This window comes from Sceloporus occidentalis, unplaced genomic scaffold (assembly GCF_023333645.1).
Source record: "Sceloporus occidentalis isolate IW3139 unplaced genomic scaffold, rSceOcc1.0.p SCAF_2, whole genome shotgun sequence".
In the NCBI taxonomy this organism is placed as follows: Eukaryota; Metazoa; Chordata; class Lepidosauria; order Squamata; family Phrynosomatidae; genus Sceloporus; species Sceloporus occidentalis.
The window spans coordinates 73025048-73050041 of NW_028316982.1; the positions used below are offsets into that span (position 1 = coordinate 73025048).

Here is a 24994-nt window from a genome sequence, read left to right on the forward strand (position 1 = left end):
TATCAAGACCTTCGCTTATCCGAGAGGTTTTATCCACGAAGAAGTTGTTAAATTGGCCACAGCAGGCCTTAGAAGGTTCAAGGATCTGGTTCGGGGCAGGAGGGAGCTGAGTTAGCTCCCTCACAACCCTGAACAACTCTGCTGGACGCGACTCCGTGGACGCGACACGTGCAGCATAGAACGAATTCTTAGCTGCACGTATCGCCTCTCCATAGTCCTCCAAAAGATGGTCTAGGAGAGCCTTGTCGGGTAAGCGCTGGTGTTTCTGCCAGACGTGCTCTAGCCGTTGCAGCACCCGCTTCCTTGCCTGGAGATCTTCCATATACCAGGGCTTCTTTTTGGAAGCAGGCCTGAGAGGACACTTGGGAGTGATGCTTTGTATAGCCCTGGAGAGATCAGTGTCCCAGGTGTTGGTCAGGGCATCAACAGTGTCACCGTCATTTCCAACCATATACCCCTCTAGGGCTTCCTGGAGCCTTTCAGGTTCCATCAGCCTTCGAGGGTGGACCATTCTAATAGGTCCGCCACCCCCGGGAGGGATCTGGGTAGATGCCTTGATTTTTGCCTCTACAAGCTGGGTACTTATTTTACTGACCCATGAAAGGATGGGAGGCTGAATGGACCCTGGAGCCCTGCCTGGGATCACAGCCTTGTGGCTGCAGTACTGGCATTTAACCACTATGCCACCACCAGGGCTCCTTGTAAGCAAAGGGCTCTTGTAGCACCTTTGAGACTAACTGGAAGAAAGAGTAGGTTAGTATTTGATTTAAAATTAACATGGGTTAGTTTTTGGGTTATATGCTCAAATGTGTTTGAATGAAATTGGAAGTAGTCATACTGGATGAGGATGGGCAAATGGGTGAGCCTCATTTTTTGTGTCTTGTTATTACCGTGCTAAACCAGGGCTAGGGCCCCCTTTCTGCCTTCAGGGGGTTGTACTAGGCCCAGAAATGATTTTAAAAATAAGAGAAAGGAAAAACAAAATAAAACTGGAAGCCACACCTGGTGTGTGCGTGTGTGTATTTGAAGCTGTAAGGGTTATTGTGGTTGCTTTTGGAAGCTATATGGGCCTTTTGTCCAACCCTCTGGTAAAGTGTGGACTAGACAGAAAAATCGGAACTTCTCACAATTGTTATTATTTATTGATGCTAGAGGAACTCTTCCAAGCCATGCTCAGAAATGGCATTCAGGGGCTCATTAAAGTCAATTTCAAAGAAAATTAAAGCTTTACAAACCTCTAACACTTCTCCCCTCCTACTTCCATGTAAGACAAGTAATATTTTTGATTCCATTAACTTGCTTTGGAAGGAGAAAGTGCTATATTAAGATGGGCAGGTAATTTTTTTTGAACCCTCTCAAACTGGCTTGAAAAAATGATCACCTTCCAGATTTGGGCAGAAGAACTTGAATAGTTTCTGTGCAAATCTTTGGCAAACATCAGAGAGTTTGCCCATGCCTACTGTAATATCATTTCAGCAGACAACTTGCTGAGGACAATTCCTACAAATGTAAAACCTCTGTCCGGTTTCTTGAGGTATTTGGAACTCTCTAGATTTAAAAATGTTGCTCTTTTAAACTTTCAGCAGCCTGTCTTTCCTTACTTCTCAAAGTTCTGTTTGGAAATCCTCCTTTTCTTGCAAGCCACAGACCTATACAAAAGCTATGTAGATGTCATAAATAACGTGCACAGGCTGACCAGATGTTCAAAGGAAGACGAAGCACTACAGAATGTAGGGCGTTCAAGAAAAATGGAGAACGTTCCAAAATAAGAGGAGATGATGATGATGATGATGATGATGATGATGATGATGATGATGATGATAATAATAATAATATATTCATGCTTCTTAGTCTTGCTCAAAATGGAGGCATTTTGGAATTCCTCCTGGACATAAGGTTGAAATGTATGACATGTCCTGGAAAAGGAGGACATCCGGTCACCCTGACTGTGCAGAATCTACAGAATTCTTCAGTAATATTTATTATTATGCCAGTTCACATCCTGCATATTTCATGACCTCAGTTATGGTGGTAAACCCACCGTCCCAGAATAGGAATCATATTGTCGTTTGTGCCAGAGTACACAGTCACACTCATTGTGTTGCTACTTGTAAAACTAATTTGTGACAATCATAATTCTATTTGTTTATTGCTATTTTGGTATTGACTCATTCCAATTAACAGTTTGAGTAGCTATAGAGGGTCATGAATGGGAGAAACAATTACTGTGAGTTACTAATCAGGAGAGGTAGAAAAACAGTCCTAAACCAATTATAGCTTTAAAACTACAGAATTAATTACTTGTAGGTCAATGCCTATTAACTTGCATGTTTGGTTAGTTTCAATTTATTTTTCCAAAGACTGTGCATGCACCTTGCAAAGTCAAGAAAAGCCAATATGTATTATCTGCACAGAATGAAATAAATACCTGTATTGTTCACTGTTAAAATGATCACGATTTACCCCAGTGGTTCTCAGCCTTCCTAATGCCGCGACCCTTTAATACAGTTGTAGTGACTCCCAACCATAATTACATGTGTTTTCCGATGGTCTGCGGTGCCTCCTGTGAAAGAGTCGCTCGATCCCCAAAGAGATTGCAACCCACAGATAGAGAACTGCTGTTCTAGATCAGTGCTATTGAAAGTGATGGGCTGTAGACCTGTGGTGGTCCTCAGGCCATTGGCTCCACATCCCTGGCACTTTGGGGGAAAACATACTTGTGGATCCCTCACTTGAGACAGATCACGGAGGACATTTCTAGACCTAGAGCAGAATTGTTCCAGGAGAGCAATGAGGAGGGCATGGTCTCTTGAAAAAGTCAACTCACCCATAAGCAGGAAGACGAAATGTAGCAATGGCAGAAGGATTCTTCCCTGTCGGAAGCTCATGCTCTCTTGCACCTGGTATCTTTCCATCCTGTGGCTACTAATTCTTGGATTCCTTTGGTCCACAGTCCCAGGCTTTATGGCACAGATGACCATTTGCTGTCAGCCAGATCTCAAGGACCTGAAGCAGCTTGTGGAACTTGGAGAGCTCCGACCAATGCTGATATGGGGATTTCTTTTTTAAAACCTTTTTTCTGACTCGCTCTTCCCATCCTCTGCCTTTACTTCCTCTTTTTAAAAAAGACATGATTTTCATTTCTTTATCTCCTTGTCTGTTAGTTTTAGAAGCAGGAAGGTGCTTTTGCTGGACACATTATCCTCCTTGTGGTTTTTCCTATAGCCAACTACCTGACTCTTGTATGAACAGATCTGATCTGGAAGGGCTGTTTCCTAAACTCTTATCTGTTTCCTTAACTGGTATCTATGACCTTTTAAACTGGGCAGTCGTTCAGTTTTTTTTGGTATCTGAAATCCCAAAATTGATAGGGAGAGTATGTTAAAGGAAAAGACAACCCATAACAGGAAACCTTTCAAGCAGGTGTCTTGCTTTGTAGAGAACAGTCCTCTATTTTGAATGTGGGCGAATGTATATTGCACACCAATAGCAGTTTGATATCAGCTTGACTGTTGTGGCTACACCCTATGTAATCCTGGAATTTGTTATTTGGTGATGGACTTAGAATTCCTTGCCAGAGAATTCTAGTTTAGAATGTATGTGGAATCCCAAACTTCCCCCTGAGCTGCATCTACACTGCAGAATTAATGCAGTTTGAGACTGCTTTTACTACCATAGTTCAGTGGTATGGAATTTTGGGATTTGTAGTTTTGTGAATTGTTTAGCCTTCTTTGTCAGAGAGTGCTGGTGACACAACAAATCCCAGGATTTCATAGGCTGCAGCCATGGCAGTTCAAGCAGTGTCAAATCTAGTTTGTTTGGTAGAACTGAAGCCTCTGCAAATTCATCTCTTCCTGAACACTTTTTTCCCCAGGAGAGAGCAAGTGAGAGGGACAACAGTCTGAGAGCCCTCTAATTTCTAAAGTGACACAAAGTTCCACCTAAGGGGAGAGCAATGTTGTTTTTTCTGAACTCAAGAGCAGTACCACAACTGTATTTTTAAACACAAAAATCGAGGAAACAAAAGAGAAAGAAACAGAACTTCCAAGCTTTTGATTTTTATTAATTTTGCATTATGGTTGTTATGTCTATTTGCCATGTTCAGTTTGGCAAGTTTTAAAAGTTATAAGTTTCATTTAATTCTTATGAATTTCTCAAACAGCCTAACAGGTGACCCCTGCCGGATGCCCAGAGGAAGGCGAAAAACCTCCAGGATCTTTGGCCAATCTGCTCTGGAGGAAAATTCCTTCCCGACCCCAAAAGTGGCGGCCAGTGCTAACCTGGGCATGTCAGCAAGGGCCTTCCTTATGGAAGAAAATGGTGAGGCTCCCTCCTTCCATCTCTCCACATAGAAGACATGCTGGCATCCTCTAGGGTCCATCTTCATCATCAAGGAAAAGCCATCCTGCCCTGACAGTGTGATGTTTCTTCTAAATTTTATTTTAAATTAGTGAATAGTGCTGCTATCTAATTATATTTTAGCAAGCAGGATTTTAAAAAAATGGATCAGCAAATTCTTACTGGAGTATCATTTTGCAGCAAGCAATATTCGACATTTTGCTACACCCCTTTCCAAATGGTAAGAGTTTTCTTATTTGGATCTCTGAAGACCTTGTAGCATTTCTTCTTTTGAAAGTGGGCTTCATATTTCAAAAAATTCCCTGTGAATATCTTTTATTAATTTTGTTTCAGATGCTTGTCTTTCTCTACCGAGTTCAGCTTGGCAGGTTTTTACAACAGTAATGATCGTGGAGGTCTTACATAAATTCAGTCTAGAAAATGATGACATTGAAAAAAGACAAAAACTTTTCATAGCCTGGATCCCTCAACAATCAGAATGGAGATTGCAGTCAAGGAATCAGAAGAAGACTAGGACTGGGAAGGGCAGCTATGAAAGAACTAGACAAGATCATAAAATGCAAAGCTATAACATTGAACACTAAAGTAAGCATTATCCATATCATTGTATTTTCCATCACCATTTATGGATGTGAGAGATGGACAGTGAAGAGAGCTGATAGAAAGAAAATCAGCTCATTTGAGATGTTTTTCTAGAGAGGAGTGCTGAGGATACCATGGATAGTCAAGAAGGCATGGATACGGGAACATACCAAGTCTGAACTCTTCCTAGAAGCCAGGATGGGCAAACTAAGACTGTCGTACTTTGGTCACATTATAGAAAGGCACGAATAATTAGAGAAGACAATAATGCTTGGAATGGTAGAGGATAGGAGAAAAAGAGGTGGACCACATACCAGATGGATAGACTCAATTAAGGAGGCTAGCTCAAAGTGTGAAAAAGTATGCAGAATGGTTGAGGATGGAGAGGCTTGGAGTTGTTTCATCTATGGGGTTACCATTGATTCAGTGTTGATTTACCTGGACAGTCATAGCCTTTGGCATTAAAAAAATCTCATGTTTCTGAGAGCAAAGATGCCCCCCCCACCCCCAGTAATGAAGCCAACCCAACTGCTACATCTGAAGGAACATAGCTTCAGCTGTTTATATCTACAGGCCATAAGGAGGGGTTCATGAAGCTTCACTTGATTCATTCTTAAGTTATGCAGACTAGCAAGCAAACCAGGCTTTGGAGCCGGTTTGGAAGAAGAGATTCCAATGAAAGGAGATGTGGTGTGGAGGTCACAATGGCATTAAGTAAGAAGGAAGCGAGTTTGGAGGAAAGTTAGAAATGTGCTTTTAGTGGCACTCAGACCAGTCAAGACTAGGCTGATAGTTTCTTTTCTTAAGTCATTCTGATGCATTTTCTTTTATGAAATTTTCACAAATCTAGCAAAAATTTCCATCATTTTCCCATAGGTTTGTGGAGTTCCATCTTCAACATATCAGCAACTATGAAACTATTTTGTGCTCTAGAGTATCTTTCCATGTCCTGTTAATACAGGAAAGAAGTGAACTAAAAACTGAACCACCATCACCTCCAATGGCTTGAGCTCGTACAAAATCACGTCTTGCAGTGCTGTCTGTTTGCTAGATGTGGCATATTGACAGATCATGCATTACTATTGCAAGAGATTGATCCAACAAAAAGAGCTTCAGGTCAGGGGAAGGAACATTCACCTATGTTTTAATGGACTTTCCCTTCAGATACTTTGTCTCATTGGATAGAACAGAGCTCTGGAAGTGTACCTGTTTGTAGGTGATTGCATAGAGAAGGGCTGAGAGGAAGAGATCCTGGCAAGGCTTCCCTTCCTAGCCCTGGTGCTCACAGATGGCTCAGACTTAACCAGAGTTCCTTCCTTCATTCCTCCAGCAGCACAAAAAATGGGCTATAGATGTGTTCCTCATACCAGATGGAAATTTAGCAGGCCTGGGTTGAGGAGGAGGACTTGGTTTCTTTTCCTGACTGGCTATTTCCTCTGAGTCTTCCTTCTTCAGCTGCAACTTTGCTTAGAAATGTCTTCATCCTCCACATTCTTCGGAAGATTTGACTGGATGCTGCCAAGCAAAGAAAGGATAGATGATAGAGTTCACTTCTATCTTTCAAGCAAAAGTGATTACAGCCAGCCCTTCTTATACATGGAATTTTATACACGGATTCAAGCATCCACAGTTTGAAAATGTTAAAAAAAAGTATACATTTCAAATATCAAACTTTGATTTTCCATTTTTTGTAAGGGACATCATTTTGCTATGTCATTATATTAAATGGGACTTCAGCATACACGGATTTTGTTATACATGGGGGAATCTTGGAACCAGACCCCAGTGTATTACAAGGGTCCACTATACAAGGGAAAGGGATGGGAAAAGAGTCAAGAAGGAAATGGTATAAGAATACCTCAGTGAGTTCTTCAAAGGCACTACTATGCTTTTCAGGCTTGGCTTCTCCTCTCTTCTCCTGTCATCACATTCCTCTAGATGTAGGTCCATGGGTTTGCGCCTTTCCTCTGAGATGTTTTCATTCATTTTTAAATTTTCTGCATCCATAGGGTTCATTTCTGGAAACCACTCAACTTGTGACAGTTTCCTTGAAGTTAACTTCTGTTGGAACGTTGTCTGTCATTCTTAAATGTTATGCATTCACAGGTTTCATTCTTGTTCATCACTTACCTTGTGATAGCTTCCTTTAAAATTGAAATTGACGTCTGTTGAGATGTTTCCTTGAATTTGTGGGCTTTCACAATGACCTCTAGTCATTCACTTACAGGAACCTGGTATACCGCAATAGAAACAATTCATTAAGCAATGTTTATAATGCCCAAAAACAGAGGAATGAGGTTGCAAATAGCTTCCAGAAATTTTAGAATTTGCTTCACCTTGTAATGAGTGATGGGATGCTGTGTTCAGATATTCCTAGCTTTATTGTATACTAAGTCCTTCTTATATACGTTTGTCTTGTTGTCAACCAAATCTGCAAGATGGAAGGAAAGAAGTCATTCTTTTCAGTCATTCTTAAATGTTCTGTACCAATTGGGTTCATTTCTGCACAACACTTACCATGTGATAGTTTTCATTAAAGTTGACTTCTGTCAAGATGTTTACATGAATTCATGGTCTTTCTCAATGGTCTCTCTTCAGTCACCCACAGGAGCCTAATATAGCACAATGAAAACAATGTATTATGCAATGTTCATAGTGCCCAAAACGAAAAGAGTGAGGTTGCAAATGGCTTCCAGAAGTTTTAGAATCAAAACATTTGCTCCACCTCATAGTGAACAATGGGATGCTGCGCTCAGATATGTCAGTGCAACTGCTGGGGTCCAACAACCACTATCAGCAACTCAAACGAGTCCTGGGGTTAAATCAGACCTTTGTAGCAGAGCTAGCAATTTTAGAAGCTGAAGCGTGGCTCCAAAAGCAGTTGAGATAGCAGCAACTGGATGTCTTCCAGGAACTGAAGCAATGCAGCAACCTCCGGGGACACACAGCAAACCAATGCCAGACTTCTTCTGATAAACCGCCAGAGAAGCAAAGTCTCCTGAAGTGCTCTTTATTCACAGTGCTATAATACAAATACAGATCTCCAAAACTCCAAACCATACCAAACTAACTCCTACTACAAACCCACAAGCTATCCCTTGCAGCTCCTGGGTTTATATAGACTCCAGACCATGTGGTCTCCCAAACCCAGTGAGTTCCTGTGTGTAACCATGTCATGTGTCCCCTGTGCAATCCAGACACATGGTTTCATCATCTATGGCTACATGTACCTAGACACCAAAGTGTCCTTGAGCCAATGAGCATCAGCTGTGTTAATCAGCCTTGTCCTCCTGCTGAATGCTCATGGCCAAACACACAAACATCAAGCATTTCCCTGTGTGCTGTGTTTTAACCCTTCAAATCCCTGACAAGATATTCCAGCTTTCTTGCATTCAGGAGCTACAGTCCTTGTGATTATTTCTTTGAAGATCACTTCTGCTGGTGATCACTTCATTCTTAAATGTTCTGCATCCACAGGTTCATTTCTAGACATCCTTCTTGTATATTTGAGTCCTTCTGTTGTCACTCAAGTCTGCAAGATGGAGGAAAAGAAGTATCAATGCACAGCTGTCAGTTTGCACAAAAAGTAGAGGACGAATGCTGGGAGCAGAAGTGAAGTGGAGACTACTCACCCAGAGAACTGAGTTCACCTAGACAGATGTTGCTTTTGTGATTAAGGAATACAGTAGAGTCTCGGTTAACCGACCTTCGGTTAACCGATACTCGGGATTATCTGATGCCCCTCCCCTCCCCTCCTCCCTCTCTCCTTCTTCCTCCCTTCCCTCCCTCATTCCCTACTTACCTTCGCCAAGTCCTCTCCTGCCCTGCTTCCCTTCTCTTCCCCTCAAAGGACTCCGAAGAGCCCTTTGGAGTAAAGGGGAGGTCCGGGAAGAGGAGGACTGGCTGGGGAGCCCATTGAGGGAGAGGGAAGGCCTGGGAAAGAGAGGTCTGGGCCCATGCCAAGGCCTCTCCCTCCCGGCTTCTCTTTCCTCTTTCCTCTCCCCAAACGGACTCTCAAGAGTCCGTTTGAGGGAAGGAAAGGCCAGGGAAAGGAGGCCTGGGTGCTCGGCCTGGCTTGTCCTCCGTGGCGGCCAGGGCCGGGTACCCAGACCTCTTTGAGGAGGCTGCATCCTCGGCCCCTGCTTATCCTCCGCAGCCACAGAGGACAGGCCAGGGCCGGGTACCCAGGCCTCTTCGAGGAGGCTGCATCCTCAGCCCCTGCTTGTCCTCCGCGGCCACGGAGGACAGGTCAGGGCCAGGCCCCCAGGCCTCTTCGAGGAGGCTGCATCCAAGGACTAAGGTAAGCAGGGAGGAGAGAGGGAGGGAGAGAGGGGAGGCAAGGGACTTTTGTCCTCAATGGCGGTGCGGCTGCGTGCGCACCGCCATTGAGGACACTGAGCCTCGGATTATCCGACATTTTCAGCTATCTGACTATCAGTCGGCCCGTTTATGTCAGATAATCAAGACTCTGCTGTACTCACATTTCTGGGAGCAAAGTTCCTTCCCTGGTGATGAAGCCAACCCAACTGGAGCATCTGAAGGTGCACAGCTTCAGCCATTCGTATCTTCTGGCCATAAGGAGTTTCATGCAGCTTCACTTGACTGGAGTCATCTCTTAAGTTATACAGACCAGCAAGCAAACCAGACTTGGTAGCTGGTTTGGAAGAAGTGAGTCCAAAAGAAAGGAGTCATGGATCACAGTGGCAGTAAGAAGAAAGAGAGTTTGGAGGAAATGTGGAAATGTGTTTTTATCCATTCTCTACAGGCAAACCTGCTTAACCTTCTAGAGCTGCAGTTGGGAAGCAGTGAGACATTGGGGGGTCAGACTCTTCATGGATGGATCCCTGTGCATCTTCTTATTTTCCAACATGAATCCATCCTCTCCCATCAGCCTTTCCTTTCCCTTTCCACCATTTGGCCCACTCTCTTGAATGGATCGCATACCATTGTCCCTGCCTAGGCTGACCAAAGAGATTTTCTGAACATCAAATGTCCTCCTCCATTCCCTTGAGCAAATATAAAACTGCCAAGACAAGTTGGTACCCGAGGCCAAAAATCCCGCAAACTGTGCTTCCCTTCCTAGAAGGAAGGGTAAAATAACAACAACTGGAAATAACCAGCCATTTGCTATCTTTTCTTAACACGAATCAGCAGTTAACTGCCTCACCCTGGGTACCTTGCAATAGCCTTAACTGCCATAGAACAATAAGCACATCACAATGGAAGTCATAGAACATCATGCATTCTCTGTTTAGGCCACAGTTGGATGAACCCTTTCAACATTTGTATGGTGTCCTTAAGCTCCTGTTAGTGAAATTTGGCTGTACGTAGAATCATAGAATCGTAGAGTTGGAAGAGACCACAAGGGCCATCCAGTCCAACCCCTTCCATGCAGGAACTCTCAAAGCATCCCTGACAGATGGCCATCCAGCCTCTGTTTAAAGACCTTCAAGGAAGGAGACTCCACAACTTTGAGGGAGTGTGTTCCACTGTCGAACAGCCCTTACTGTCAGGAAATTCCTCCTAATGCCACATAATGGCATTGATAGATATTCCTAGAACTGGTGGTTCTAATAGATGCATAACTTCAGCCGTTCATATCATGAGGAGGATTACATGAAGTTTCACTTGATATGCAGAAAAAAAAACAATTTATTATGCAATGTTTATAGTGTCTGAAAAGAAAAGGGTGTGGTTGCAAATGGCTTCCAAAATTTTTAGAACTAAAACTTTTGTTTCACCTTGTAGTCAGTGATGGGATGCTGCATTCAGATACTTGATGTTCTTTTGGTGTCTGTTTATCAAACCATTTCCTTGTCAGGGATGATGGGAGTTGTAGCTCTTCACCTCTGGCTCTAACTCACCACCTTGTTATGCAGCGGAGCTGACCAGCTTTGGCCAGTGGTTAATGCTTTTCTTCCAAAGCAGCAGAGTTTCAGAGAATAGGCTGAAGACCCTGACAAACTCTCCAAGTTTTCTCACTCTTCTTCCTGAGAAGTCTCCAAACTTCTCCAGGATCCTGCTGGCTCTTGTATCTTCACTCAAGACACCAGACAACTCAGTAGTCTTATATAAAAGATCTACTTTATTCTACTATATACAAAATACTATATGCCCTACAAATCACAATCTCTACAATCTCCAAAATCTCCAAACATATCTCCAAACTACCCACAAAATACATTGGCAAACATAGCAATTATTATAGCCATTGTTAAACACCACCCACTTAGTCAGTCTCCACCCAGTGAGCGTGTACACTCATTTTGATTGGTTCTCATAGCTCAACCCATACTTAAGAATTTCATCATTTCACCTTGTACACTTAATGAATCTCAGGTGTTTCCAATTGTACATTCTATAATTCTGTCCTTGACATTCAGGACTTCTAAATTACATTAGCTTTTTCACCTGTATGGCTTCTTAATTGCTTTTGCTTAGTCACTGTGACTTTCACATACATGTTTTATTTCTTCTACTGTATGTCCCATGTTGCATTTTCCTTAACATTCCTGTATTGCTATGTACTGTATATGCATTATCCTACTTGAGAGTATGTATTTTCCCTGGAAAATGATTAACAATCCATTATGAAGCCAAGCCCTCCCTCCAGCCCATCTGCCTTGGTCCAGGCCTTGGAGGTAGAGAGGAACTGCTGGACCTCTAACCCTTTCCCTCCACCACTCCCTTCTCCTTCTGTGTCATGTCTTTTTAGATTGTAAGCCCGAGGGCAGGGAACCGTCTAACTAAAAAGATTGCATATACAGCGCTGTGTAAATTTACAGCGCTTCATAAATAAAGGTTAATAATAATAATATTTCCAGCTTTCTTGCATTCTGGAGCTTCAGTCCTTGTGATGGTTTCTTTGAAGATCACTTCTGCTGAGATGTCCACAATGATTCTTAACTTCTGTTGAGATGTTGTCCATCATTCTTCAATGTTCTGCATTTAGACGTTTCCTTCTTGTACATCACTTACCTTCTAATACTTTCCTTAGAAGATGACCTCTGTTGAGATATTTCCATGAATTCATGGGCTTCCACAATGACCTCTCCTCATTCACCTTCAGGAGCCTGGTGTACTACAATGAAAACAATTCATTATGCAATGTTTATAGTGCCCAAAAACAGAGGAATGAGGTTGCAAAAGGAGCCCTGGTGGCGCAGTGGTTAAATGCCTGTACTGCAGCCATTCACTCAAGACCACAAGGTTGCGAGTTCAAGACCAGCAAAAGGGCCCAAGCTCGACTCAGGCTTGCATCCTTCCGAGGTCGCTAAAATGAGTACCCAGACTGTTGGGGGCTAATTAGCTCACTTGCTAATTAGCTTACTTGCTGTTCACCGCTATGATCTTTGGAATAGCGGTATATAAATAAAACAAATTATTATTAAATTATAAAAATTTCAGAAATTTTAGAACTAAAACTTTTGCTTCACCTTGTAGTGAGTGATGGGATGCTGTGCTCAGATATTCCCAACTTTATTGTATACTAAATCCTTCTTATATACTTCAGTCCTTCTGTTGTCAACCAAGTCTGCAAAATAGAGGGAAAGAAGTCATTCTTTTCAATTATTCTTAAATGTTCTGTACCAACAGGGTTCATTTCTGGACATCACTTACCTTGTGATAGTTTTCATTGAAACTGACTTCTGTCAAGATGTTTACACAAATCCATGGTCTTTCTTGATGACCTCTCTTCAGTCACCCACAGGAGCCCGATATATCACAATGAAAACAATTTATTATGCAATGTTTATAGTGCCCAAAGAGAGAAGGGCGAGGTTGCAAATGGCTTCCAGAAATTTTAGAATCAAAACATTTGCTTCACCTTATAGTGGGTGGCGTTATGCTACACTCAGATATCCCCAGCTTTCTTGGATACTAAACTTCAGTCTTTCTGTTGTCACCCGAGTTGGCAAGATAGAGGTGAAGAAGCACAGTACACAGGTATTGGTTTGTAGAAAAACTGAAGGAAGGTGTCTGGTACTAGAAGTGAAGTGGATAATACTCACCTGGAGGACTAAATCTACCTGGACAGTTTTTGGGATTAAGGAATACTCACGTTTCTGGAAACAAGTTTCCCTCCCTGTAAGGAAGCCAACCAAACTGGTGACTCTAATAGGTATATATAGCTCCAGCCATTCATATCTACCAGCCCTGAGAAGGGTTTCATGAAGCTTCACTCAACATTAAAGCTGGTTTCAACATTAAAGAGAGATGAAAGCGCATTTAAAGCACCCTGCAAATGAAGCAGAAATGGTGAGAAATTCCACAAATTATTGTCACACGGCAATAAAGTGATATCGGAAATTCATTGTCGCTGAAATCCCGAAAGTAAAAAGATGTACATTCATCCTTTTTTGTGACCACTTTAATGGCGGATTTTGTGTGACGTTGTGTGAAATCGTTACATGTAATTATGATTTTTTTCCGGGATATTCACAGGATAAACCCCATCTCCTTCGGTGATAAACTCCACTTTTGCTTTACCAGTATCCTAGGATTTCCCTCCTTTCAACCCTGTGTGGGCCATTCTCATTGGACTTACCTCGAAGCTTGCAATCTCTATTCCCTGCACATCTGCTTGTCAGTCACTTCAAGAATCGTTGTTGTTGTTGTTTATTGTTGCATGCCTTCAAGTTGTTTTTGACTTCTGGGGACCCTAAGGCAAATCTATCATGGGATTTTCTTGGCAGGATTTGTCCTCTCTCAGTCTCAGAGGAAAGCAAAGGCAAACCCCCTCTGAACAAAGAAAACTCATGATAGGTTCACTTTAGGGTTGCAATAAGTTGGACAGACACACAACAACCACATTTCACTGTCCTCTGATCTCTAGAGTCCTATTCCAACACTCAAGCCCCAAAACCATGCTGATGCTTTCCTCATTATTACCTTCATCATTTTATAACCTCACTTTATTTGCTATCATTCCACATAGAGGACAGATTACTCCAATCACTCCAATCAGGCTATAAGGTGTGAGAGACAGGTAATATCCCCCCCCCCCATGTGCCAAGACCTTGTACTAAATTTAGGTCCATTAGATACAATTACAGCTGGCCCTCCATACCAATGACTTCTTTATCCACAGATTCAATCATCCTCAGCTTGAAAAAGCAAAATTGATTTTTTCCCATTTTATATAAAAGACACCATTGTACTATGTCCTTGTATTTAATAGGATTTGAGCATCCACGGATTGTGTTATCCATGGTGGCATCCTGGAACCAAACCCCTGCAGATGCCAAAGACCCAATATATTTCTTCCTTTCTTGGAAACTTGCTAGGGACCAGTAGCTGATGTGCTGTCAAATGGCCATCCCTTTGAGGAACGTTGTTCTAGATCAGTAGTTCTCAACCTTCCTAATGCCGCAACCCTCTAATACATGTTGTGGTGACCCCCAACTATAAAATTATTTTAGTCTCGGTTCCTAAGAGCATCGGAAATATGTGTTTTCCAATGGTCTTAGGCGACCCCTGTGAAAGGGTTGCTCGACTACCAAAGGGGTTGTGATCCATAGGTTGAGAACCGCTGATTTACCCATATATTTTTAGTACAGAAACTTAATTATATGCTATTCACTTTAATAATATACAGTAGACAATAAGATGTGAATGATTATCTCTTATATTCCATTTTCAAATTCCTTTACAAAGGTTGGTCTTCATTTTCATGTATACAGGAATTTCACAATCCCATTTCTGTAAATAAAGAGGCACAGAGGAAAAAGAACCTTAGGGTTCAAACATGTTTTGACATCTATTTCACAGAGACTGGTTGTGGTCAAAGAAATGCTCCCAGGGAATATGAATTTTGGCCTCTTCCAAAAAACTAGGTAGCATGTAATTAGAACTTGAATTATAGCATTCTGCCTTTCAAGGTTCAATGATCCCTCTTAAAAATGCTGTTCTAGGTAAGTAGTTTAGGGCAGAATCCCGTACTGAATATTTGCCCAGTCAGCATAAACTCCAATCATGTTTGTCCAGCATATCCCAACTATTTCTGTGCTGCTACTGAAAATGGAAATCCTTTCCTCAGAAGCCTGGATGGAATACATAAGTCAAGGAGCATAGTGCTTCTTTTCCTTTTTCTCCAACCTGCCCATTCTTAAGGCTTCCCAAATTAAGTTTTTCTTGTTTGCAGGAAAGCTGAGCCATTACCATGAAATATGCAGCAAAACAGAGGAGTGAAAGTGAGTGTGAGTCAGATCAACAGTTGGTAGGACTATACAGGCTGATTCTTCATTATCCAAGATTCTTGGGACCAGAAGTGTTTTGGATTTCAGAGTTTTTCAGATTTTGGAATATTTGCATACACATAGTGAGATCTCTTGGAGATAGAACCTAAGTCATAGCATAAAATTAATTAATGTTTCATATACATCTTATTCACATAGCCTGAAGGTAATTTTAAACATAATATTTTAAAAGTAATTTGGACATGAAACAAAATTTGTGTACACTGAACCATTAGAAAGCAAAAGTGTCACTATCTCAGCCACCCATGTGGACGATTTTGGATTTCAGCTTTCTGGATAAGGGATACTCAGTTTCTACCTAGTTTAAACATACTTTCTGTTTGCATTTTAAAAGGGGTATTTAGGTAATCAAGGGCCGCTGTTCATATCATTTTGTTGTCATTATTGCTGTAGTTATTATTATTTATTCTGTTTATACTTCTCCCTTCTTCATAAGGATGCATAAGATACTTGTAACTTCCTCTGATTTTTATTATATCTTAGAAATGTGTAAAACAGCAGGGAGTGAGGAATGTTTAGCTAAATTTTTAAATTTCTGCTCAAACATTTGTGAAATAGAATTATCTCTCTCATATTGTAGAAGCAACCACAAAGTAATCTTCTATTTTTATTAATGAATTCCAGCCTGTGTAGTTTTATTTGTTTTCTTCTGTTTGAACATCCCTAGATACTATAGTACTGAAAAGAGGAGAGAAAACCTGACAAGTTCTAGATGTTTTATTCCTTTGGGGTTTCTGGGAGTTTAATCCTTGGTCATTAGGGTTACTAAATTCATATTCTTAATGGGGAGATTAATTATCAGACATATTCAATTCTAAATTTTGGCTTTTGTCAGCAGGAGATAGAATATCAGAGATAGTACTAAGTCATGAGATTTCAATTTCTTCACCAGCTAAAAATGCTGCTCTGTGCTTAGTCTTCTTTGTTCCTCTGAAGCCCAGAAACAGGATGCATTTATGGTTAATTACATTATACAATCTTAATCTGGAGCTTTGAGTCACATATTTGATTCTATGCAAATATGACAGTAAAGGATATAGTTTCAGAAGGCTAGTCAAATTCTGACATTGCCAGAGATATGTTGCCGATCATAAAGGAATGGCATGCCATGTTTTGCTTTTAAAATCTACATCAGTTTGTCATATGTAGAACTTTATATCTACATATTCATAAATATATGAATATAGTGTGTTTGTGTGTGTGTGTGTGTGTGTGTGTGTGTGTGTAAACTGCCATTGTTTAAAATACCAGTTATACTCAATTTTTATAACTAATATTTTTCAAAAATTATTTTTGTAGGTTCAGCTGCTTTCTGAAAAGTTCTTTCACTTGGAGATTTTGAAGAAAAGGGAAGAGAGCTTAGAAAAACAGAAAGCTGAGCTTCTCTGTCAGAAGAGTATTCTGCTTGAAACTTTCGTATGTTTCCAATGAGAATATTTTAGAGCAAAAGGCATCAACCTTTTCAGAATCACCTTTGTTTGTATAGTGGGAGTAGTTCTGTTTCAACCAAATTTAAGTCAGGCTGAGATCAGATATTATATTCTTACTCACCAAATGAAGACCAGTTTAGATCACTGATTTCTATTTATTGGTAATTCATTAGGACAGCCATATCTTACCATAGAGAGAATACCAGCAGCTAGAAAGATGGTTATTGAGTTACACTATGTCTTTTAATTATACATTTGAACAGGATGTTTGTGTGTATTTGCCTTCAAGTCCCCTGTTCTTTTAAAGCAACCCGGTGAATTTCGTAGGGTTTTCTTAGGCAAGAAATACTCAGATGATTTTGCCAGTTCCTTCCTCTGAAATATAGCCTACAGCACCTGGTATTCATTGGTGGACTCTCATCCAAGTACTAACTTTTAATAATGGTACTTCTATCTTTGCTCATTCTAACTTGCTTCAGTGTAGCTCAGCTTTGTTTACAGTTTATTCTGAGGAAGGAATATTGTTTTGTAAAACATGTTGGGCAGTTTTTAATAAATATATACTGACATTTGGAAACCATGTTTCCCACTTGGTATTGTTTTGTTTTTAATGCCTTCTGCTGTTCTTTTTTCCTTTCAGTTAAACTAATGAATTTTAATTCTTAGTTTGTTTGATAAAAGGTTTTAAAAATAGATCTGAATCCTTGTTGTAAAGCTAATACCCCACTAGTTTCATCAAAAAATTATATTTACAATTAATTGCATGGGAATATGATGCTATTCATTTTCAAAGCACTTTAGATGTGTAACCTTTATTGCATCTGTGCTCACAAAAACATATTACTGTATTTCGTTAAGTGCGTTGTTTTGCTTCAAATTATACTGAAATAAGCAGTGCTTATTTAAAGCAAAAATGATTGAGACTACTGAGTAAGAGACATGTTTCATCCATTGTTTGTGAACTAACTATATTTGGATCCAAAATCTGAATTTTTCTTTTTGCTGCAGATCACAGGTATTTTTAAACAAGTAAACCTCCATAGGATGTGGGGTATATAACTCAGCAGTACTATATGCAAAAGTGACTTTGGGACTATTGCTAATCATAAATTAAACATGAGCCAGCAGTGTGATGCTGCAGCAAAAAAGTGAATATTATTTTAGCCTCTTTTAATTGGGACAAGCAAGATGAGGGAAGTAATAGTCCTAATATATTACTATGTTTCAGTTCTAGACACTTGTTTTAGACATGTTGGAGCAAGTTCAGAGAAGGGTAACAATGGCCCGATTTAAACAGGCCTTTGCGCCGCCCCCGTCACATGCTGGCAGTTGGCCAAGGGTGCAGCGTCCATACCGGCCTCACCCCTAGCACGTGACAGGGGCGTCAAAATGTGGCGCCCTGTACACACGGGCACCGCCATTTTGATGCAACGGATGCATAGCGTCTGCACGTCCCATCACACTGGTGATGTCACGAGTGCGCCATTTGCGCACTCGGGCATCGCAACTGCAACGCAAAAAGAATCTGCTTTTTGCGGGTTCTTTTTCCTCCGCTGGGAAGCCTCACCGTTTGGCAACTGAGGCTTCCCGCTGGTGGAAATGGAGGCGGCGGCAGACTGCCCTTTTTGGGCGGTCTGTATCCTGCCAGTGACAAGAGCTGTGGGGAAGAAAACATATGAGGGAAGGTTGAAGGAGCTGGGCTTGTTCAGCTTGAAGGGAAGACTCTTAATTCTTTAAATACCTCAAGGGCTGTTATAAAGATGTGGGGGCAGGCCCATTCTCTGCTGCTCCAAGAGAGTAAGGCCAGGTTGAAGTTACAAGAGAGAAGATTTCAGTCCAACATTAAAAGGAACTTCTTGATAGTTAGAGCAGTTTGGCAATGGAATCAATTGCTTAGAGAGGTTGTGGGGTCTTCTTTGGATGTCTTCAAAAGGAGGCTGGACATTTTACCTGATGGAGATGCCTTAGGTGAAGATCCTGCACTGAGCAGGACCTAATGACCCATTAGGCCTTTTCCAGCTGTATAATTCTATAACAGTTTGTGTTTTGTCAATAGTAATATGGTATGGTTAGTTTATCTCTAAAGAGCCAGGGTGGTATAGTGGTTTTGAACATTGGATTAGGACACTGAGAGACCAGGTTTGAATCCTAGGTTGGCCATGGAAACCCACGGGGAACCTTGGGCATGTCACACTCTCTCAGCCTTAAAAGGATGGCAAGGACAAACCTCTTCTGAAGAAACTTAAGAAAACCCCATGATAAATTTGCCTTAGGGTTGCCATAAGTCAGAAACAACTTGAAGGCACACAACAACAATATAGTTCTGTGTATGTGTGCAAGCGCACATGGGTACACATATGTGTGTATGCAAATTTCTGTTTTATTTTAACAAACATTATTTTTCCTCATACACCATAGTGTTTTTTAAATTTTATTTTATCACATTGTTAGATGGATATCAAGAGAAAAAATGCCACAGAGGATGACAAATTTTTGAAGGAACTTACAGACTTCAACAATGAATATGCGTTAACATCCAGTAGGGAGATCTTAATTAAAAAAAGAATACAAGCTGAAATATGTGAACTGGAAGAAAAAGAAAATGTTTTGAGAAATGGTATGTCTTGAATTTAATTATTTTATCTTGGAATATCTGCAAATATAAATGGCTATGCTGTAGCTCTGTGGCATTACAATTTTATATTTCTCTTCCAAGCTGAAAAGTCCTATTAAATTTTAGGGTAATGATTTGCCTAGACTGAAGAACAACACACTTTACTGGGGCATCAAGCATGGTCTTTATAGGCAACATTAACTGCAAACTGTGCTGCTGTAGCTGGACATGGGTGGTCAGACGTATGGCTCCTTCCAGTCCTTGTTTCCATGCACTCCATTCATGAGACATTACTGTAGAATGAAGAGAACAGTTATTGTATTCACCATGCAGTTTTTCAATATTTTAGACAACAAACAAAGTCAGTAGCTATCTCAGTTTGAATTCTTAAGTAGTGGCTCTTGGTATTTTTGTATCCATGAACTATAAACACACATTTTCTATACTGGCCAAGTATAATTTTCATCCCCCCCCCCCCCCCCCCGTCGCTGCCAAGAAAATATAGTGTTACATGAAATCCTGCAGAGTTTTGTTTTTCTTTTAAAAAAACACCAAACAAACCTCATATTAATAGGATTTTCCACGAATTTTGCAGTCAGTACAGATATCAAAATTATCATTGCTCAGTATGGAATCACTCACTCACTCCTCAGTTAGTAGATAGCATTGACAAGGGCAATGGTGGCAGCAGTAGCTGTTGGGGCAGTTTCAGCAGCACATAGTAAAAACAATAATGATGGTTTCTGCTGTGGTTGAATTTTGTTTTGTTTTTATCTGTGTTTGGGATTTATTGATGAATATACTACACAAATGGACCTTGAATTTGAATATATAATGTTTGAAAAGGGTTGACTCTGGTCTGGAGGTAACAAAGGAAAGCCACAGAACTTCCCACTGCTGTTGTTCTGGAAATATATACCAGACAATATATATCATATATTGTTTTTTTTAAATGACTTATGGAACATGCATGCAGTACCGTATTGCCAAATCACATAAATGTAATTGACACATTTCCTCGAATCAGCCTTATATGAACAAATATTGTGGAGGAGGAAGAGCAAACGTGATCCCAGAATTTTGGAAAAGCAAATTAAAAAATAAATACACCTCATTAGTACTATAGAAACACAGAGATACTCCTGTAAGGTACCTAGTTATACAAATATTAATAATAAACATAATTCTCATCCATACATCATCTTTATTTCAGGTTAACTAACCAAGGCTGCATTCTGCTTCTAGTTTCTGTGCAAATACATAGACAGCTATGATACTGTATGAGAATATAAATTGCTCACTAATGTTTTCCAACAGTAAAACATTTGTTATTTACTTGATTGTGCCAACAAAGAACAACATGCCACAATTTGTCAGGCACACAGATATACTTACTGGATTGTAGTAACACATTTCACCAGATGATTTTATTTTGCCCTTTCACTTTTGTACCTAGAGTTTTAAAAGAGAAGACAAGAAACAGCAGTAGTTAATCCATTGCTCTACAAAGTTCAAACTATGCTGTTAGGTCTCCAGAAAATATACAACCAAACATAAACAACAGCAATGTGTGTAATAAACTTTTATTAGCTTTTTTTCCTATGTGTTACTTTTGTAGTCCTGATTTTGAAAGCATATAATATGTGGAATATGTATTTTTATTGATAATAAATAACTTGTCTTCTATTAGATTTTAACATTTTAACATTTATTATTATTTATCTATTAAAGTATATGTTCTGCTTTTCCACAAAAATGATATCCAATGACAATACATGCAGAATTAGGAATAGTTCATGTAATAGTTAAAATTTGTATTTCAGTTATTAAGAAATAATTCTGCATGTGTTTATTAACTACATCATAATTTCTTGGAAAGCTTGATTCTCTCTACCTCCCTCTTTCTCTCCAAATACGTGTGTGTGTGTGTTCTCTTTCATAATATCTAGAGAGGAGGATAAGCATTGAGGTTGTGTAGTGAAGATATCTTTAATGGACTCTTGACTTAAAATTATTACTTTCTTAGAAATAGAGTCAATGGAGCACAAAAATGCTCAATTAAAAATGTTTCAGCTACAAAAGAATGAATTAAAAGAAGATTTATTTACTCTCCAGAAGAAACTCAAAGGTATTTTATTTGTCCAATGTTCAGTTAATTTAATGTTTAAGAATGGTTTAAGAAATATATCTGGTAAATTATCCTGTATAGAAAATATTGTATGACAGATAATGTAATGAAAGCTGCTCTGATATCCATTTGACTGAAGAGCAGGGTATAAATACTATAAATAATAATAATAATAATAATAATAATAATAATAATAATAATAATAATAATAGACAATATCATGGGCAGGATCCAAAAGTGGTTGTTCACAGACAAAATGCAAATCCTGTGAAACTGAGGGAAATGATTCCCTTTCTCACTGCAGCTCCCCATAGAAACCCTCCAGAGCCAGATTTTGGACAACGTGAAGCGGGAGGGAAGTTTTAACTACCAACACAGGACTAAATTTAGTCTCATCTATTTCATCATGTTTTTAAATGAATACAAATTGGAAGATGAATGCACAAATAAAGCAAACGTTTTTTTTAAAAATTGATGAAGGTTTCACATGCATTTTCCCATTCTGCTAGTGCTCTTTGTGTTTCACTCTTTAGGTTTATGCTAAATCCAACTGGAAAATATTTTAACGTTAAACTGTTACCCAGGATTTGTATTCTAATAATAGGATGTTCTTTAAATATTAATTTTGTAATACACAAGCTGATAAGCATAGGAGGGTGCCTTCTATGGAGTCAGACTACTGATGTGGCTATGAGCCATCATACCACCCTGAACACACCATTTCATCTGATTTTGGAGTCTAGGAAGGGTGAGGCCTATACCAAAGATCTTCAAGTAGGTCTAGAAAAAAATCCTGTCTAAAACCTGGAGAGCTGCTGATATCAGAGTTGACAATAGTGGGAGAGAGAGAGACCAATGGTTTGAATCAGTGTCATTCAGAGAGCCCTTCCTGTAGATGCCAGCAGACTGCACTTGGGACATTCTGCATGAGAAACATGTATCTTGCCATTGAGCTATAGCCCTTCCTTGAAGTATCTTTTATAAAACAAAATTGTTCATTATAGCATTATGTAATTAATTAGAACAGTACCCATTTCAACTGAGTTTTGAGCTGGGGTGAGACTGCTTTAGTCATTTGGCAGATGATCTATGCCCCAGCCCACTTAGTGTTGACCTTTTGGCATAGTATCTTATGGACCACCTGGTTAACATGGACAGTAGAGGGACCCTACTGCAATCCTGGTGTTTCTTTTTGGGTTCATACTGACAGATCACAGTTCAACACTGTAGCATTTTGCATATGCTGTGCCATCGATTCTGTTTGTTCCCTGTGTTATTCAGTATATACATCATGGGTAGGGATCGTACGGGCCATATTTGGCTCCAGCCCCCTTTTTGTTGCCTCTCAAGTTCCTACAAGCCCACAAATCATTCTAAGGTATGATGGCCAAAATGTCACTGTAAGTGACAGCTCCTCTGACTTTCAAACTGGCTGAAAATATAAAGAATCTGCTAAAAACAGACGAAAAGATGGCAGTATTGCACACCAGAAGTAGTTTCTTCTCACAGACTTTTGCTCATATTTAATCTTACTGTCTGTGGACTGCCATGGGGGTACAAGGATGAAAATTGCCTCCCCAGCTGTTTCTCAGTCTACATGGGGCTGCTGGAAGAGGTACTTAGGAATTTCAGAATGAAGTGTAACAAATATGCTGGTAACACTCATCTCTATTGCTCCTTATTGACTATCACCAAGGATACACTTGATACCTTTAATGTTCTCTTAATTTGATAGTGAACTAGATCAGTGGTTCCCAACCTTCCTAATGCCGTGACCCCTTAATACAGTTCCTCATCTTGTGGTGACCCAAACCCATGAAATTATTTTCATTGCTACTTCATAACTGTAATTAAATAGGTGTTTTCCAGTGGTCTTAGCAGACCCCCATGAAAGGGTCATTCGACCCCCAAAGGGGTCCCGACCCACAGGTTGGGAACCACTAAACTAGATGAACTAGGCTGAAATTAAACACTCAGAAGTTGAAGGTGATTTTGGGTGGTAGGAAGGGCTCAGAGATTTGGAATCAACCTGGATGATCAGGTTCATAGCCTTGGTATATTCCTTTACTCTTTACTGTCTCTGGAATTCCAGGTGGCAAAGGTGGAAAGAAGTGGTTTTGCACAGCTCTATTTAGTGGGTCAGTTATGACCTTTTTAGAAATAAACTGACATACCAACAGTCTTTTCTACCTTTGTTACATTATGGTTACACTATTGCAGTACTCTCTATGTGAAGAGTCTCCAGAAATTTCCATTGGTGAAAAATATGGCAGCAAAGCTGCCAAGTAGTAGATAGTAGTGAACTGGCATTGGTTGCCAGTTTCACGTTGGGCTCCTTTAACAAGATGGTTTTAAACTTTAGAGGTACAAGCTGCTTGGGGACTCATTATTTAAGGGACAACCCCTCCCATTCTTTTATTAATTTATTTAAATATTTATATCCTCCTAACCCATTTCATTTTCAGGAGAGTAGAAAGATGCATCCCTTCACTTTGGCCTTTTAAACTCTTTTGATTATTTAAATTATTTTAAGAATTTGAAGTCTACATTGAATTCTATACTGTCTTCAGTAGGTACTTCTTTGGGCAGCCATTAGTACTATTTTTTTTCATTGAAAGTTGGGATTATAATGTGATAATACCTATTGTATAATAAATATGTAATAGAAAAGCCGTAATTTCTTTTTTAGGTTTTGAAAATGAAATCAGAGAAGCTAAATGCACCACAAAGTATTTAGAAATGGAAAAAAACCAAATTTCTGAAAAACCTCAGACTGATCCAGAATGTGTAAGGTAAATAAATTTTGTTATAATGCAGTAAGTTGTATCTATGTGTCTGCCAAGCCTTCATATTTAGTCCTCTATGAGTGCTTAGATCTGCACTGGGGTTTGCAAAAAACCCTATGGAATACATTTGGGGGGGATGCAGTGGGAGCTATGAGGCAAAGAGAGAGAAAGTTCCATTGTGCAAGTGGAAGTCCTTTAACCTAAGATGGTGCAGCTGGCCACTCATGCTCTTGTATGCTTAAACAGAAAAAAACATATGGTGCGTGATGACACCGGCAGCTGCATCTCACTGGCCCCAGGGCGCGTGGTCCAAACTGCTTACACATTTCAGCATTCTTGTACTTACTCTGTGCAGTTTATATGCTGGTTCAATGATGTGCATTTTCCATGTTAAAGCAAAGTATTCTTTTTGTTTCAGTTTTTAGCGCTGTTGCACAGCTTTGTGTCAGTTTCCACCCAGTTTGCATTGTATGTCATCTAAACTGGTAGGCTTCAAGTCGGTTAGAATCCACTTTATTTTGCACATTGCAGACAATCCCCTAATAACCCCATGAATTTAGCAGGATGTAACATGTATTTTCATGTATGTATTACATAGCAACTCACACTTTAGCACTTAAATATACAGTGCGCACTTCCCTTATGCAGGGATCCGTTCCGGGGCCGCGTAAGGGAAAAAACATTTATGCTTGGGCCCCACTAGAAGTAATGGGGCTTGTGCACGTGGCGCACCCCATTACTTCTTCCTGGAGCGCTAAGGCTTCTTCTGGCACAGGCTTGCAGCATATAATGGAAGCCACATAAGCCGCACCTGTGTATAACACGGGCGCACTGTA

At 40.1% G+C, this 24994-nt stretch overlaps 1 protein-coding gene across 13 annotated transcripts in view; it reads left to right on the forward strand.

Moving 5' to 3' along the window:
• The window catches only part of CCDC172 (coiled-coil domain containing 172), a 74496-nt gene that overhangs the window by 25586 nt on the left and 23916 nt on the right, over nt 1–24994 (forward strand). For 11 of the 13 annotated variants that reach the window (XM_089510004.1, XM_089509999.1, XM_089509995.1 and 8 more), the window contains 4 exons: nt 16500–16616; nt 19082–19247; nt 21271–21372; nt 24062–24164. In XM_089510004.1, coding sequence (XP_089366130.1) covers nt 16500–16616; nt 19082–19247; nt 21271–21372; nt 24062–24164 — 488 coding nt within the window. The remainder of the gene's footprint in view (nt 1–16499; nt 16617–19081; nt 19248–21270; nt 21373–24061; nt 24165–24994) is intronic. The other 2 variants (XM_089510006.1, XM_089510007.1) reach the window with 2 other exon arrangements.